This window comes from Cavia porcellus, unplaced genomic scaffold (assembly GCF_034190915.1).
Source record: "Cavia porcellus strain 051 isolate PalLab524CR breed Dunkin Hartley unplaced genomic scaffold, mCavPor4.1 scaffold_27, whole genome shotgun sequence".
Classification (NCBI taxonomy): domain Eukaryota; kingdom Metazoa; phylum Chordata; class Mammalia; order Rodentia; family Caviidae; genus Cavia; species Cavia porcellus.
Genome location: NW_026947510.1, coordinates 35,620,506 through 35,636,152, shown reverse-complemented (window position 1 = coordinate 35,636,152; position 15,647 = coordinate 35,620,506). Strand labels below are relative to the sequence as shown.

The 15,647-nt window shown below is 33.4% G+C and overlaps 1 protein-coding gene across 3 annotated transcripts in view; it reads left to right on the top strand.

The window, feature by feature from the left end:
• The window catches only part of LOC100724198 (natural killer cells antigen CD94-like), a 20,885-nt gene extending 5,369 nt beyond the window's left edge, over positions 1-15,516 (top strand). Inside the window, exons 2-11 of one of the 3 annotated variants that reach the window (XM_063238223.1) lie at positions 2,644-2,743; positions 6,849-6,969; positions 7,694-7,811; positions 7,895-8,142; positions 8,521-8,616; positions 11,175-11,267; positions 11,412-11,474; positions 13,260-13,411; positions 14,241-14,344; positions 15,079-15,516. In XM_063238223.1, the coding sequence (XP_063094293.1) occupies positions 8,610-8,616; positions 11,175-11,267; positions 11,412-11,474; positions 13,260-13,411; positions 14,241-14,344; positions 15,079-15,199 (540 nt within the window). In that variant the 5' untranslated portion in view covers positions 2,644-2,743; positions 6,849-6,969; positions 7,694-7,811; positions 7,895-8,142; positions 8,521-8,609 and the 3' untranslated portion in view covers positions 15,200-15,516. The remainder of the gene's footprint in view (positions 1-2,643; positions 2,744-6,848; positions 6,970-7,693; positions 7,812-7,894; positions 8,143-8,520; positions 8,617-11,174; positions 11,268-11,411; positions 11,475-13,259; positions 13,412-14,240; positions 14,345-15,078) is intronic. The other 2 variants (XM_023565288.2, XM_023565289.2) reach the window with 2 other exon arrangements.
• Positions 15,517-15,647: the final 131 nt, after the last annotated feature.

Below are 15,647 nucleotides of genomic sequence, written 5' to 3'. Positions count from 1 at the left end.
TAAGTGCTATTTAATGAGTCTTGCAAATGATTGATAATAGTTCTTTTAATATATTCTGCAAAAATTAAAGCTTCTATACTGACTTCTAATTCATCATATTAGCTTTTTTTTCACCTAATGTGAACTTTTTTCATTTGTATTTTGAGAACTTTCTAGGTCTACTATTATTCCATGGTGATAAGGGTTAATAGGAACTTGGGGAGAGATCTAGAATTCCTCTTAATACAAGTTCTATATATTTATAATTGTAGTTATGTAAATAGCAACCTTGACAATACTCTTACTGGCATTAGTAAAGCTCTTTTTTTTTTTTTTTTTTTTTTTTTTTTTTTTTTTTTTTTTTTTTTTATCTGTACCGGGGATCGAACTCACAACTGCCTGCTTGCAAGGCAGGTGCTTATGCCGCTGAGCTAAATCCCCCGCCCCTAGTAAAGCTCTTTCTACAGCAGTTTAAGAGATGCTTCTGATACCAAGAATCATAATCATTTTTGCCATAGTATTCTCTAACATTTTCTGCCTGACAGTGAAAGGGCTATTTCTTTTGTATCTTTACGTATTATTTCCACCCACAAAATATACCACCTTTTAAGCACTCTATAAGAAGAACATTTCAACTAAGAAAGATATTGTGAAAAAAATGATTCTAATATTTATAGCCCAATCAATGGTTTATGGTCTTCATGTTATTTTTCTGTTTGACTTATTTCTGTTCCTTTAACGTGTAAATGTTGTCACAGTCTTTAATTTAGTGCTGTTTCCTGTGGTCAGACTTGCCAGAATGACACAAATAATGCTCTTAGTGATAGAGATCAGTCACATTCGCAGGGCTAAGTCTCACTTTTGGTCTTTTTTTCCCCAATGATACTATCTTCTGCTTCTTGATCAGATAAATGGTTGTGACCAAAGCTTTTGAAATAGCATCTTTTCATCAGACATGATGTCTGCTCTGCTCATTATCCTCCATTTCATTCCTACGATTATACTGTCACCTCATTGGTATTGTTTCTCTGGACTGTTATTTCAAGTAGCAGCAACTGTGTGGTTGGAGATATTCTGTAGTGTACAGAGTGATATGTTAACGTGTCAGCCACACTTTTCACACCCACAGAGTGTACTAAGCCGATGACTAAGGTTTGAGCAAAGCAATAGGCCAGGAATATAGCAGGATCGAGAGATTTTCATTTAATCTACAAACTTACTGTAAACAATGATGAATGTTCTCTGGGCCCCAGTATCCACATCAGGCAGAAAGACAGACAGACAGACACACACACACACACACACACACATTTGAAAGCTAGATAAGTTTTTTAGTATATTATACGTCTATAAATTAAACCATGGTCACAATATATTTCCAGTAAACTATTCAGTTGCATTTTACTGTTTACAGATGTTGAGAATGAATTCTAAAGTTGTTATTGAACCTACTTAAATTTAAAGATTAAAGAAAAGCAAAAGAAAATATAAGTACTGACTTTTACCACTTTATTTTTAGTAGGAAGAATAAACAGAGAAAACTCTTACCTGTTCAGGATTAAGTAGAAGGTAGTTTTGAATGCTAAATAATCTACATTTGAAATTTTTTTATCTTTGTGCTATTATTTTTCTAGAATTTTTGTTTGCTTAGCTTTTCTTTGCCTCATCAATATCAGAGTTTTTACACTAATGAGGCAGATATTTTGATTATGACTTCAGTATATATTCGTGTCATTTAGTTTTTATAAATCTTATCACTAGAACCACCCATTCCTTCAGATATTCACTAATTTACCTATTTACTTACTTATTTAAATTTAAGTGTATTGGTACAACTTAGGTATACATAACGACCACATTCATTATTGGGAATTTGTATCTGTATATGATAAATCTTGACTCCTCTTTTTTCCCCCATTTCCTCTTCAAATCGCCTTCCCCTCCTTATTCACAAAGTTCAGTTTTCATATTATAATTTTCTCATGTTTTTCTTTCCTGTTTTTCCTTTCCCCTTTCCTCCCTATTTTCCTTTTGGGCAATTTCTTCCTATTTCACAATATCTACTATACATTTATGTTCTTATTCACATTTTCAGCTTCTCACACTAGAGAAATAATATGACATTTATGCTTGTGTCCAATTTATTTTACTTATGATTATGATCTCAAGGTCCATCGATTTAGTTACAAGTGTCTCAATTTTATCTTTCTTTATGTCTGAGTAATACTTCATTAAATAAACAAAACCACACCTATTTTATACATTCATTGATTGGTGGGCATTTGGTTTCCTTCCAAGATTTAGCTATTACAAACTGTGCTGCTACAAATGTGTGTACATCACTGTGGTAAGATGCTATTAAGTCTGGGAAGATATCCAAAAGGGAGTAGCTGAGTCACATAGGACCATACCCCTTTTTATTCATTAAACAGTTAATTATGTTAAAAGTCAGCTGTGGCTGACTTGGCGTGGTGGCTCTTGCTCAAAATCCCAGCACTTGGGAAGTTAAAGCAGGAGGACTGTTTTGAATTTGAAGCAAACCTGTGTTACTTAGTGACTTCAAGGCCAATCTGAACTACACAGCAAGACCCTGCCTCAAAAGAGCCTAAATAAATAAATAAATAAATGAATAAATAAATAAATAAAAAGTCTTCTGTGTCTCAGACACGGTTTGAGGTATACAGATTCTGAAATAGACCAGAAAGATCAACTGGGCTCCCATGTTACCTTTCCTGGCAGGCTGACAGGAGCAGAACATGACGAGGTGAGTATTGTGTTAGAGCTCAATGGTTTGCACATGTATTTTCTTGCTTGCTTTCTCTTTCTTTCTTTTCTTTTTTGATGGTACCGGGGATCGAACTCATGAAACAATCAGGTGCTTATGCCGCTAAGCTAGATCCCTGACCCATCACGTATATTTTCATTATGTTCTGCCTTGTGTACGCACACGGAATTGCATTGATAGAAATTTAAATTTGTTATATAATAGGGTAGCAATTTTTAAAATTTGAGTATGGATTTGTCTTTTTGTGGACTGTAGGTCATGGGCTTCATTCATATCCATAGCTCTGTAAACATTTTTGCCCAGGAAAGAACACACTGCTTTGTAATGACAAAAAGCCTTGGAGAGACTTACCTAACAGAAAGAGGAATGTGTAACGTAGAGTATAGGTTAGAAGTCAGAATGCAGACCCATTAGGAGCATGGAGGGGTAGATATGAGATTAGTAGATTTATTAAACAAGTCGTTCTGTATAAAAGAGAACAATGTGTGACATACAAGTGTATGCTATATCCAGCAAGTGATGCTATTACATAAATGTGAATATTTATAGATGAATATTGATAGGATCTGCTAGCCTGGGGTTTAGCTGTATCCTTCCAACTTGGTACCGGACCCAGAGAAACAATTTATCTCTCCAAGAGTAGCTTCTATGTTCTCCTTCTCATTCCAGAGATAAACCTCCTGTTGCCTTCACTCTCAGCCTCCAATAAATCTTTCTGTCTCCTGTTTTACACAGGCAGATGCTTCTTCAGATTAGTGATTAACATGTCATTTTCCCCACCTCTCAGACTCTTCCCCCCAGCCAAACTGATAAAAGTAGTCCCACTTCTTTGTTCTTATTTGAGAGCCTCTGTGCCCCTGCCCCGTGAAGCTCTCCCATGCCCACATTAAAAGTCTCTTCCTTTGTCTCCTTCTTCTTCTTCTTCTTCTTCTTCTTCTTCTTCTCTCTCTCTCTCTCTCTCTCTCTCTCTCTCTCTCTCTCTCGTTTTCTCTGAGCCACTTTAGACTGAGTGCCCAAAAGTACTCTATCAAAAATCACTCAAAAGTGGCCTGAATTCACATTCATACCTCTCAACAATAGGCTGGTAAGGCTATGCCACGAATATGAGCATTTTCCCTTTCTGTTTCATGGTATAATAAACATAAAACATGCCATAAGTATTTATCCTAATAGATTTTTGGCTGTAGGGGTCTTTCCAACAAGAAATATTTTTTCCTGTGAAAGTCATAACTTTCAACAAGTTTAGATCAATTACGAATTTTAATCATGAGCATTTTTAGGAGCAGGAAGTAAAACTTTGGTTATTGGACATTATTTAACATTCCTTCAGCAATCACCATGGGACAAAAAATTTGTAAGAGTAAAAAGAGTCAGAAACTTATTTTTACATGAAAGCATGGGACAAAAAATTTGTAAGAGTAAAAAGAGTCAGAGACTTATTTTTATATGAAAGCATTTATATACCACTATAAAACATATTTTTACATATAAAAGATATCTCATTTCTTGGAAGAATTTTTTTGTCTTTTTTTTTTTTTTTTTTTTTTTAAATCTGTATCAGGGATCGAACTCACAACCACACACTTGCAAGGCAGGCACTTATGCCGCTGAGCTACATCCCCAGCCCCTTCTTGGAAGAATTTTAGTCATTGTTTTTGGTACAGCTAAATATGGTATAGGGAAGCACTAGTAGGATTACACATTTTGAGACATAGTTTGAGGACAGTTCTAGAAAACAAGAGAAAGGCAAGTGATTACTTGTGCAACTGTGGATGCCACAGACATGTGCTTCTCTCCCCGCCACCTAGCTTGCTCATTCACGTCTTTTCCTGTGTTTGCTCACCCGTCTTTCATAGCAAAGGTTTTCCTCATCCTCTCATTTGAATTTTTTCTGTAATATCTCATATACCTTTTTTGCTTGGCATTTTCAAGTCCCCTTTTCTGTCACATATTTCTTCATCATATACACTTGTTCCACATGTGTGTTCTGATTCACTATTGTAGTGCAGTGAAAGCACTGGAAAACAAAGTTACTGTTTCTTCCAGGAGATCCTGCTGCATTTATGGCTCTTAGAAGAATGCCAAACATTTAGTGAATACCCGGTAATCATTTCATAATCTTAACCTGAAACTTTTTGCAAAACCAGTATTGGTGCAAAACCTGGGAAAATACAGTAATTTAAGTGTATTTACAGCTGATTCATTTTAGCAGGGAGTGGTGGCATACACTGTAATTGCACCACTTGGGAAGCCTGATTGCAGCCTGGGCAATTTAGACACTTAGCAAGACCTATATCAAAGTCAAGAAAAGAAAAAAGAAAAAAAAAAAAAAAAAAAAAAAAAAAGGAGGAGAAGACTGTGTATTTAGCTCAGTGTGAAATCCCAGGATTCAACACCTAGAACTACAGAAAACCAGAAGTATCCATTTGTAAGCATTTATTTCTGAAATTATAATTATTAACATAATTATACAATTGTACAAAATAATAGCTTTCACTCTCACATTACCACACATATGTCTATATTGTGCTTTGGTTATATTCACTGTCTGTTGCATAGATTAATCTTTTTAAATATGAGTACTATTTTTCCATTGAAGATGGAAGATGTTTCTACTTTGTGTCCATGAAAAAATCTATTACTTTAGCATAAAGGAAAATATTCTGTGCTTTACTGAGTACTGAAGGGGAAGAATGAAAATTAATCAAATTATCTCAACAGCACTTTCTACAATCTTGCACATCATTTTGAAAACACGAACAGTGCTTACAAATATGAGATATCCTTTTTGGGTGCCTGTTGGTCAGCACTCTGACAGGTTATCATCCTAGAGTAACAACACCCAACACTCTTCTTTGCATGTCAAGCATGGGACCGAGAATCAGATTTCAAGGACCTGGGATAAAGTTAACAGGCAACAGGCCATTCCTTTCTCTTTCAGTTTTCTGAAGGGCTCCATAACCAAAAAATAATCTTATTTAAAAATTATGTTATAAAATGTAGCATAGGTCACAAAACATTTTTTTTGGAAACCCCAGATAATAGGATAAAAACAAATTCCTTAGAATCACAAAGATAGGTTATCTCAACTAAAAACATCAATAATATTTTCTAAACTTTTTCTCATAAAACTGACTCAAAGCACCTCAAGTGACTCTTCCAGTTTACATGTTGTATGAATCTCTACTGTGTTATTAATAAATTATGCCGTAGTTATCTATTACCTTTACTAGACAGAGGCTTTGTGCGAGGTCAGCCTGGTAGAGTTACAGTGCTACTGGAACTATGTTTCCCAGCTCACTGCAGAAAAAGTCAATTGTTTTGAAAGACAAAGTGTTGAGGCAAGAACACTGACTTTATTCAAAAAGCCAACTCAAGAAAAAGGGGAGGTTTTTGTCACAAATTGTTCCTTGCCTAAGCTGATTTGGAGTGCCTTATTTAGGCAGCTGATTCGTGTCTTCTTCCTTGTGGGTATCATCCCACAATGGGTGGGCCACAGGACACACATCTGATCCTAGGCATGCAATCATGAGATGCTTTTCTGCTCTGCAAAGACCAGGATCATCATTTCTTTGGGGTATGCTTGATCCTGATTTGTGTATTCTACAACAGCCAGGCTAGAGGGTGGCATCAGTTAATAAAGTTTAATTTTACTTAAAAATCAGACTGCATAGTGTCAATGGTGTGTGTGCAGATATTCTACTTCACATATATACAGATATTTTAACACATAATAGTGTAGAGTAAAACCTTGAGTTGTAAGCATTATTTGTTCTGGAAACTTGCTTATTCAAAGCATTCATAAATCAAAGCAAATTTCCCCATAAAATTAGTGGAAATTCAGATAATTCATTCTATAGCCCAAAAATATTCATATAAAAAGGGTTATAATGCTATAATACAAAATAATAAAGAAAAATATAAAATGTAAACAAATTACAAATTATACTTATGTTTGAAAACTTTTTTGGCTGGTGTGAGGGAGACAATAGAGACAAGAGCTATTGTGTATGATGAGTTTCATTATCTCTAGTACAATCACTGATGTCTCGTGACTCAATGTAATCTTTTTGTTTTTGTGCAGCTTTACCAAGGAAGACATCCAATGACGCTTGCCATTACTTCCTTTTGAAGATTTCTTGAAAACTTGACACTGCATTGTCGTTAAACAGATTCATCATGCACATTGCTACAGCCTCATTCAGGTGATGCAAAATTTTGTGCTGTTGCTGAGATTTTACATATCTCCTTCTTCTCATCTGAAGTGAGAATAAGTCACTTGCACTCCAGGGTTTTACTGTATATCTAGTACAACTGTAGTTATTCATATGTCTAAAGTTAAACAAAGACTAAAAATTTCTACAATCATTAAAGCAAGACATACAGTTATGTAAAATGAATGTCTGCTTTTTGACTTATTAGAGGAAGATAACGTTGAGAGAGATTCAGTTTGTCCTTCCCAATTTAATTGATTTTATATGTATCTCCTTTATAGTCTTTGGTATCTTCAATCCTGAAATTTAAGGAACAAAGGTATAAATATTATAAAGCTGACAAAAAAGGAGATAAGAAAAATCTTGTAAGTGATACAATACAAAGATTAGCACATAATGAATAAAAACTTTAACTGTCTAGAGATAATTTTATAAGCATAGACTATCTCACCATTTACAATTAGCAAATTATAAAATCTTAAAATAATCATTTATATGACTTTTTTCACAGGTTTATTTCAAAGTCCTGGAACTCTGAACATAATATAAATTAACATTCGCAAATGAAAGCTTAGTCACAAAAATTTAAAAAATAAGCTGCTTAAAATGGTAGATTTTTATAGATCTGATTCTTAACGTCTTGTCTGGATACTAATATGCTTCATTATTCTTCATTATGGAACCCTTTACTGCCCCTTTTACTTTATGCCCACAGTTTCATCAGCAGATGACAGTGGATCCTTGTAAACATTTTTGCCTAATGACCAAGAAAGAGGCTTAGTGCGCGTCACTAGTACTAGTGAAACTATTTGAGTTTGCAACTTTAAGAACAGGTAAGTTTGCCAACTGTGGTGTGTTATTTTCAGAAGGGAAACCAAAGCCCTGCCCAGCAGTTTACCACAGAATCTATTTGCAGCAATACAGGAGCCACAGCTGTAGCTGAGCTCTTCAAAGCTTTTTCATGAGGTTCCTACACCTCACTGAAGTCCCACCTGGCACACTAATCTGATGTGTATGCTAACCTGCTGCATTAAAGGATGAAGTTAAGAAATGTTGAAACCAGTGAAGTGTTTTCTTCACTCAGCCTTTAAAATTTCTTCCTGTCCTAAACAATCAAGGAGAAAGTCAAAATTTTATGACTTCACTCTCAACTCATTTACAGAGGTAAATTAGTATCTGTTAAGTGCTTTCAATTTTTTTTCTGCACAAGGTACATAATAAATGTTTATCCTTGTAAACATGTAAAACTTAGGTGATTCTTTTTCTAAGTAAATTTATATTTGGCTTATCTTTCCCTTATTTCTTAAATAATCTTTAAAGATGATTATAATATTTAGAAGTCATTAAATGAATTTCCTGTCTTTAAATCTCGTTAAAAGTGTTTGTGTTACAGTGAGAATTTCCTGTACCTTGGTTCCCAGAACATCTTAGAAGTTTGTGATTTTATCATTTCTTATACAACATATATGTATATCACCAGTAAAGGATTCAAGATATTAAGTATACAATTTATATTTTTCTTTTTAATTTCTTCATCTTTAGCCTTCTGTTCAGTTCCATGATTCAGTATCAATTTTCTTAAATGACTACATTCCGTGACTTCTCTGCATGAGCTTGGAGAATTGATTCTCATGGCAGGTATGTGCAGTCTATTCATTAAATAATAAAAAAATAACTAGAAAGTATATTTCAGGGATTAGCTAATTCAGAGCAGTGATTTATGAAAAAAGAAAACATAATTAAAGATAGATATTTTTATGTTTTCCATGTACAACATTTTTCTGCATTTATTTTCTTGATTTTTTATTTGTAATATGATATGTGTGAAGCAAAATCTTTTGCAAACCTTTTCAACAGATTTAAAGAGTAGCTTCTAACAGGGATATTTCTAAATTCTAAATGAACCTAATAGAGAGTGTCAAATATTACTGACACAATGATTAGAAGATTTTAACATCCAAGAATCAGTTTGACTAAATTTGTATTATTGTTAATGACGTCAACGTTTGAGGGTATGCTAATGTTAATACAGAATCTCCTAGGGTTTAAAAGTTTAAGAGCAAAGGTCTATGGAAAAGTAATTTTGGATATGATAATATGAAATCTTTTTTAGAAAAGAAAACAGTCTTTGTTTGTATATCACAGTTCAATGTGCTGTGAAATGAACTCAGGTTCTCACCCCATACCTTGATTTTGGAAACTCTTTCCACCAGCTCCTGCATCTTTTCCCCCTATAATGCCTTTACAAATTGACTAACCAGAACATGACCTCTGTAGAGATTAGCAAAGAACACATTTCCAAGTAGTGCATTGTGACAATGACAGAATATGACAAATTAAATACTTTGGAGCTAGACAAAATTCTATTTGGTTTCTGACTTAGATGATCACTAGCTTTAATACCTCATGAAAAAGTATTATCCAACCATTTGCTTCATCTATCTAATCACAGTCCTATTATTTAAAATGTGACTTTTCTGGGAAAATAAAAATATGTGTCTTTACATAAACCCATTAACAGGATTTGAGACCTGTTAATTTCTTCTTACTATAGATGTATACGCTTCTCTGCTAATTTAAAAACAAATAGTAAATCCATTAAAATAGAGATTGTAGAAAAACCTATATGGACAACTTCTCTGAAGAATCTGATAGCACAAAAGTTTTGGAATTGGGAGGAGTGATGAATAGTGATGAAAATATCTTCATTTCCCAGTTTTTCACTAGCAACATGCCTATGTGATGAAATTAAGAATTTGTTTTAAAAATACTTTATTTACTGACTGTAACCTACCAAAATTCTTATGGCTAATGGAGCTCTGCATGGTAAGATATTATCCACTGTGGTAAATTTCTACAAAAAATATTTTAATGTAATGAGTACATTTGACTGTAAAGAATCCACCTGTGAACTCTAGATTCAGATAGTAGAATCAGATAACAAATACAGAAGGAATGCAACAGTTGTGATAGTAACACTTAACATTTTAGTTAAAGCCAAAAAAAGATAGAGGTGCCGTTTGAATATTCCTTAGCCCTTCTGAAAAACTGCAGGTGAAAAATGTGCAGTACTTTTAGTTCAACAAATCATCGTTATGCTCATAAATTCAAATGACTGTCATTGTTTTTAATCACTGAAAACCAGAATCAAAGTCAGTAATTGCTCAACAAACTAATAATACAAGTCCAAAAAATGTTTAAATTCAAAAATGTAAAGTAAAGGACATTGTTCTTCATGACTAGCCTCAGATATATAGATCACACTACTAAGCATAGGCATACTACTTGATAGTCAATTCTAGTTACCATATAATTAAGCATATTACTGTGTGCATAGTAAATTCTAGTGGTCACATATGTTTATTGGTTATTAACAACATAAATTGCTCCAAAAGAAATGCAACAATCCAACAAATTAGTTACATTTCACTTTCTGGTAAAGATAGATGAATCAAATTTAAGAGCTGGATTTTTTGGTTACTTCATTATCAAATTATGAGATTATTTCCAGAGAAATAATTGCAAATTTTGCTCAACATCAAATAAGTTTCTGCAAAAAGTTGTTGATAAATGCATTTTTGGCTTAATTTCTGAAATTAAATAATAACTTTCTAACTGAAATCATTTACATTGTTAGGTTTCTAAAATAAACATTGAAAAGAAAAATACAAAAGATGATTTCTCAAATTTTGAACAGCTCACTTAGTTACATAAAATGTTTTCTGTACCAATACTTGCTCAATGTCAAAAGATAGTTACTGCCTATAAACAGTACAAATGGAGCCTTTATTTTAGTCTCTTTCCATGCAACATTACTGGACTCTGGATACCCTAATTCACATCAGCTGAGTGTAATAATTTGTCTTCTTTTCGTTTGTTCTGTATACCTGACAAACTAACACATGTGTTACCTTAACATATAAATTACCACTCAGGTCCCTTTATTTGAAAAATCACATCTGCTTTCAGAGGGTCTGTGAGAGTCCATTTCTCCACCCAGTAGGTGGTCTCCTCCCAGATCTGTACTGACGTCCAGTTGCCTGGCACTGGACTCGATGCCTCCCTCTCTCACCTCTGATGCCTAATGAAATGAAGAATTCTTTGGATTCATCTCTGCTGATATCTGCTCTTAAAAACTTCAGTTCTCATTTTTGTTCTTTAAAATATTAATCTATGTCCTGTGTCTTTTTCTGCAGCTTCTCAAATCACTCTGTGGAGGATAATTTCTGGAACCTTTGGAGTAATATGCCTTATACTGATGGTTACTTTGGGAATTTTGTTGAAAAATAGTAAGTGTCTCTTGATGAGTCTACATAATGATAAAAATCCTAATCATGTCATTTAATAATAGAGGTTTCATTTTATGAATGTTTAATAATTTGTCATTTCATAAACCTATTCTAATTAATCAAATCTCTAATCATATTTTATAGCATTCACTAAACAAAGTATTCAACCAACACTTGCTCCAGAGCCCATCAAAGAACTCCAGGAAGGTGGGTTTCACTGACTGGCAAACCTTATGTCTGATAAGAGATTAAGAAAACAATGTCTTGATTTTCACACATAACATTGTACTTAGCGGTGTAAGTGTTCTGACAGTAGCATACTCACATTTCCCCATTTCCTAATGTAAAAATGACTAAATTACATTGGTATGCATGCATTAGCTTTCTATTACTGCAACAAATACTTGACATAACCAACTTATTCTGATAAAAGGTTTATTTTGGCTCACAGTTGTACAGCTTTCAACCTTGATGAGCTGGCCCTGTTACATTTGGGCACACGGTCAGGCAGCACATTCTACTAAAGCAAAAGTGGAATCACTTATCTCATGACTGGAAAATAAAAGAGAGTAAGAACAAAATGCCAATCTCTCTCTCTCTCTCTCTCTCTCTCTCTCTCTCTCTCTCTCTCTCTCTCTTTCTCTCTCTGTCTTTTTGAGCAGAGTTTTACTATGCAGCTAGGGCTGGCCTTCAACTTACTTTGTAGACCAGCCTGGATTCAAACTAGCAGTGATCCTCCTGCCTCAGTCTCCTGAGTGCTGGGATTACATGCATGTGCCACCAAGCCTGGCCTATTTTCTCTAATCGCAAACCTCAATGTCTTAAATCCTTTCAACACCTTATATCTCAAAGGTTTCATTGTTTCCTAATGTGCCAGGATGGAGACCAGGCCTTTCATACATGAAACTTTAGAGAATATTTCAGACCTCAGCTATAGTAGTAGTACGTGATTTATATATTTGATGTATTAGGCAAAAACTAGCCTGAAAGATTTTTTCTCAATATGAGTGCTCCAGATTGTGTAACACATAAACATTAAACTACAATAAATATGACAGCTAATTCTTATTTCACATTCTTTTTACCTTTTGTTCAACTTGTATGATTCAGGATGCAGTACAGAGATTTCTCTAATTACACATCTTATTTATTCATTGAAAGCTAGCTCAAAGCTAGCTTTTAAGCTTTCCAAAGGTTATGAGTGTACAGAACTTCATTTCTATCTCATTCCAACAACTTCAGTGCCACTCATCTGGTGAAGACTTGAGTGTCTACCATACATCGTAATTTTATTACTATGGATAAGAAATTTTAAGGTTCTGTCACCAATAAACTATATAATTAGACTTGAAGCTAAATGTTTTATTTAGCTTCACTGTTGAAAAATAAAATATTCAAATATATCAGTTTTTGAGACAGGTTCCTCACTAGGTAGCCCAGGATAGTCTCAACTCACAGCCTCAGTTTCCAGAGGGCTGGGCTTGGGCCACCATGCCTGGTTTAAAGACATCCAAATTCTTTCAGTATATTATGTTCTTTTGTGATTCAGGAAATATGCTAAAATATTTTTGTACTATAAATCTACTATAAATCTTTCATCTACTTAACTTCTATTTTTAGTAAAGTGGTCACTTTGGATAATTTCCTCAAAATATGTTTTTCTAAATGTCCCCCATCCTATGCTTTGCTACATGCTGTTTAAACATACTGAATTTATTTTATATAACTTACCTAATTATCACTAAATGTACTCAAATGCCTGGATGTTATATACTGTAATTCTGAATGTAGCTCCATAATGTAAATGCCATGAGGAAAATTTCACATTTGATTTGTTCACATTAATACTCCCTGAACTGTGGTCTATATAGTAGATTCTCAAAAAACATTTGTAGAAAAAATTAATAAACAGAAAATAACGATGTAATGATTAAATAAGATTGAAAACAATTTACAAATTTCAGTGTCAGCATAATTTGTTTTTCCTCTTAGTACCTGACTGCTGTTCTTGCCAAGAAAAGTGGATCGGCTACCAGTGCAACTGTTACTTCATTTCTGATGAAAAGAACACTTGGACAGAAAGCAGTCATTTCTGTGCCTCTCACAATTCCAGTCTTCTTCAGCTCCAAAACAGTGATGAATTGGCATGTACTTAACTCTTGTTCCCAGTGTTGTACTTGACTTCTAAAACAATGATGTCTAAGATGATTGCTTTGAATCAATCTTTCTGTCAGATAGAAAATGGATAGACTTGTGATCTGGCATTTTCAGGTTCTTTGAAATAATCATTATAAAAACCAAATCATTATAAAAATTCTTCACATATTGGCATAAAAATCTAGATAGATACCAAATAAAATATAAGAAACTTGTCGAGGAGAACTCAAAGAAATTACAAGCCATTAATTTTACTAATTTTACTCAAAGAACCAAATGACTGATTTTTAGTTCTTCTGATAGAATTTATAATTTGTTTTGTAATTATGTAGGTTTCATTATCTTTCTAGGATATAATACAAAGCCAGTAATGGATCATATGATCATGAGAATTGCCCAATTCTGGTGAAAAAAATGAAGAAATTCTCCAGAAGCATGCAGCATTTATGCCGAGTGCAAGCTGAGAAGGCCATGCCCATGAAGTTTATCCTTAAAAATGCTGTTCTGAGGAAGTGAATTTGGTTATTTTTCCTCTACTAACATGTATTCTTTGAAAAGTCTACCTGCCTTCATGATGTATTTCATTCTTTTAAAACCTGACATATATACTAGTTTTTTCTCCATAAAGGAAAAGGCCTAATCAATTAAAATATCCAAGCCATAGGACTGTAGCTTTCAAATTAGAAGTGTGATTTTAGTTTATATAATAGACAGGCTCAATCTTTTCATGAGCACTAACTTCCTTTAAAATACTTTAAAATACTTCTTTTATACTTGGAGTAGATTTAAATTTGTTTGTTTCTTTTCTCTAAATAGGCTTTTATGAAAAGCACCCAAATGTTTTATTGGACTGGTCTCTCTTTTACTAAAGAACATGGTGCCTGGTTGTGGGAAGATGGCTCAGCTCCCTCTCAAGATCTGTAAGTCTCTGACCTTTTACATTTTTTCTTTTAGAATTTTTTATTTTTCTCTTGAAAGTCTCATCCAGGAGTTTCATATCTTAAAAAACTGTATAGGGCATAAGAATACATAAAAAATAGACACACCCAGAATAACAATCATGGCTTCACGTAGCACATTCAAGTTTATGTTCAACCAAATGAAGTTAGTGTACTTGTGACCTCATAAGTACTTCGATGTCTGTTTTATTTTCATTTTTGTATAAGCATTTGAAAGCTTATATGTATATACAGATGCTAACACATACAAAGGCAATTCAGAGAAAATGCTATATCCATCATTTTCATTATTCTGCTAGAGCTTAATGTTCCTAGCATCTTCCAATATCTTCTGCCTTTTTATTTGAATTTTGAAATATTTGAATCTCATTTTCATTTATATAGATGGCATTTGCAGAATTTATGCTCTGGCTTTTTGTTGCAGATTAAATCACACAGTACTTCATAAACAAAATAGACAACAGCAACAAAACAAAACACAAAATCTCTGCCATCCACACTATTAATTATTGAGAAAAATTTAGTTTTGCACAGTACTATACTTTAAAATCATGAAAATTCTGGTTATTGATAGAAAAATTCCAGTTTGTTAATATCCCACTTAAATGATTTTAAAAGTCTGTCATTTAATAAACAAGTATCCTTGAACATTCTCATTTCTTTTTTCCATGTTAATGTTTTTTTCTTTGTTGCAGACTCTCATTGCTTCCAATTCCAACTCCAGGGCACTGTGTAGTGTATAGTCCAAGAAGAGTGGCTGACTCTAAACTCTGTGAAATCAGTAACCGTTACATTTGTAAGCAACGGCTTATTTAAATGTTAAAGCAAAACGGTGGACAATACAGAATACTCAATACTAAAAGTAGTACCTTTTCTTCTTATTATTCCTGCCTACTTCTGGGATCTGTAAATTGTTTCAAACTATCTTTTCATATAATTCTCAAATATTTGAGGCCATGCATTTTTAAAATAGTGGAATTTGTATGACTACACATGAAATTATAGTGTAAAGATATATAATTACTTGTATTTTTAAATTGGGTATGTATATTTAATGTTAAATATGTTTGTGCACATCTGCTAGTAAATTGTCTTGGAAGAACTTTAAATAAAGGTTAATTCATACCATGTAATACATATCCACACTGTTTCATTCCTTTTTATGAGAAGTTTTAGTTTTACTTCACTTTTCTGGAAGTAATAATAATTTTAAAATTCCTAATTCTTTATGGGTATTCTTAAATAAAAATTGATTTAGGAAAAA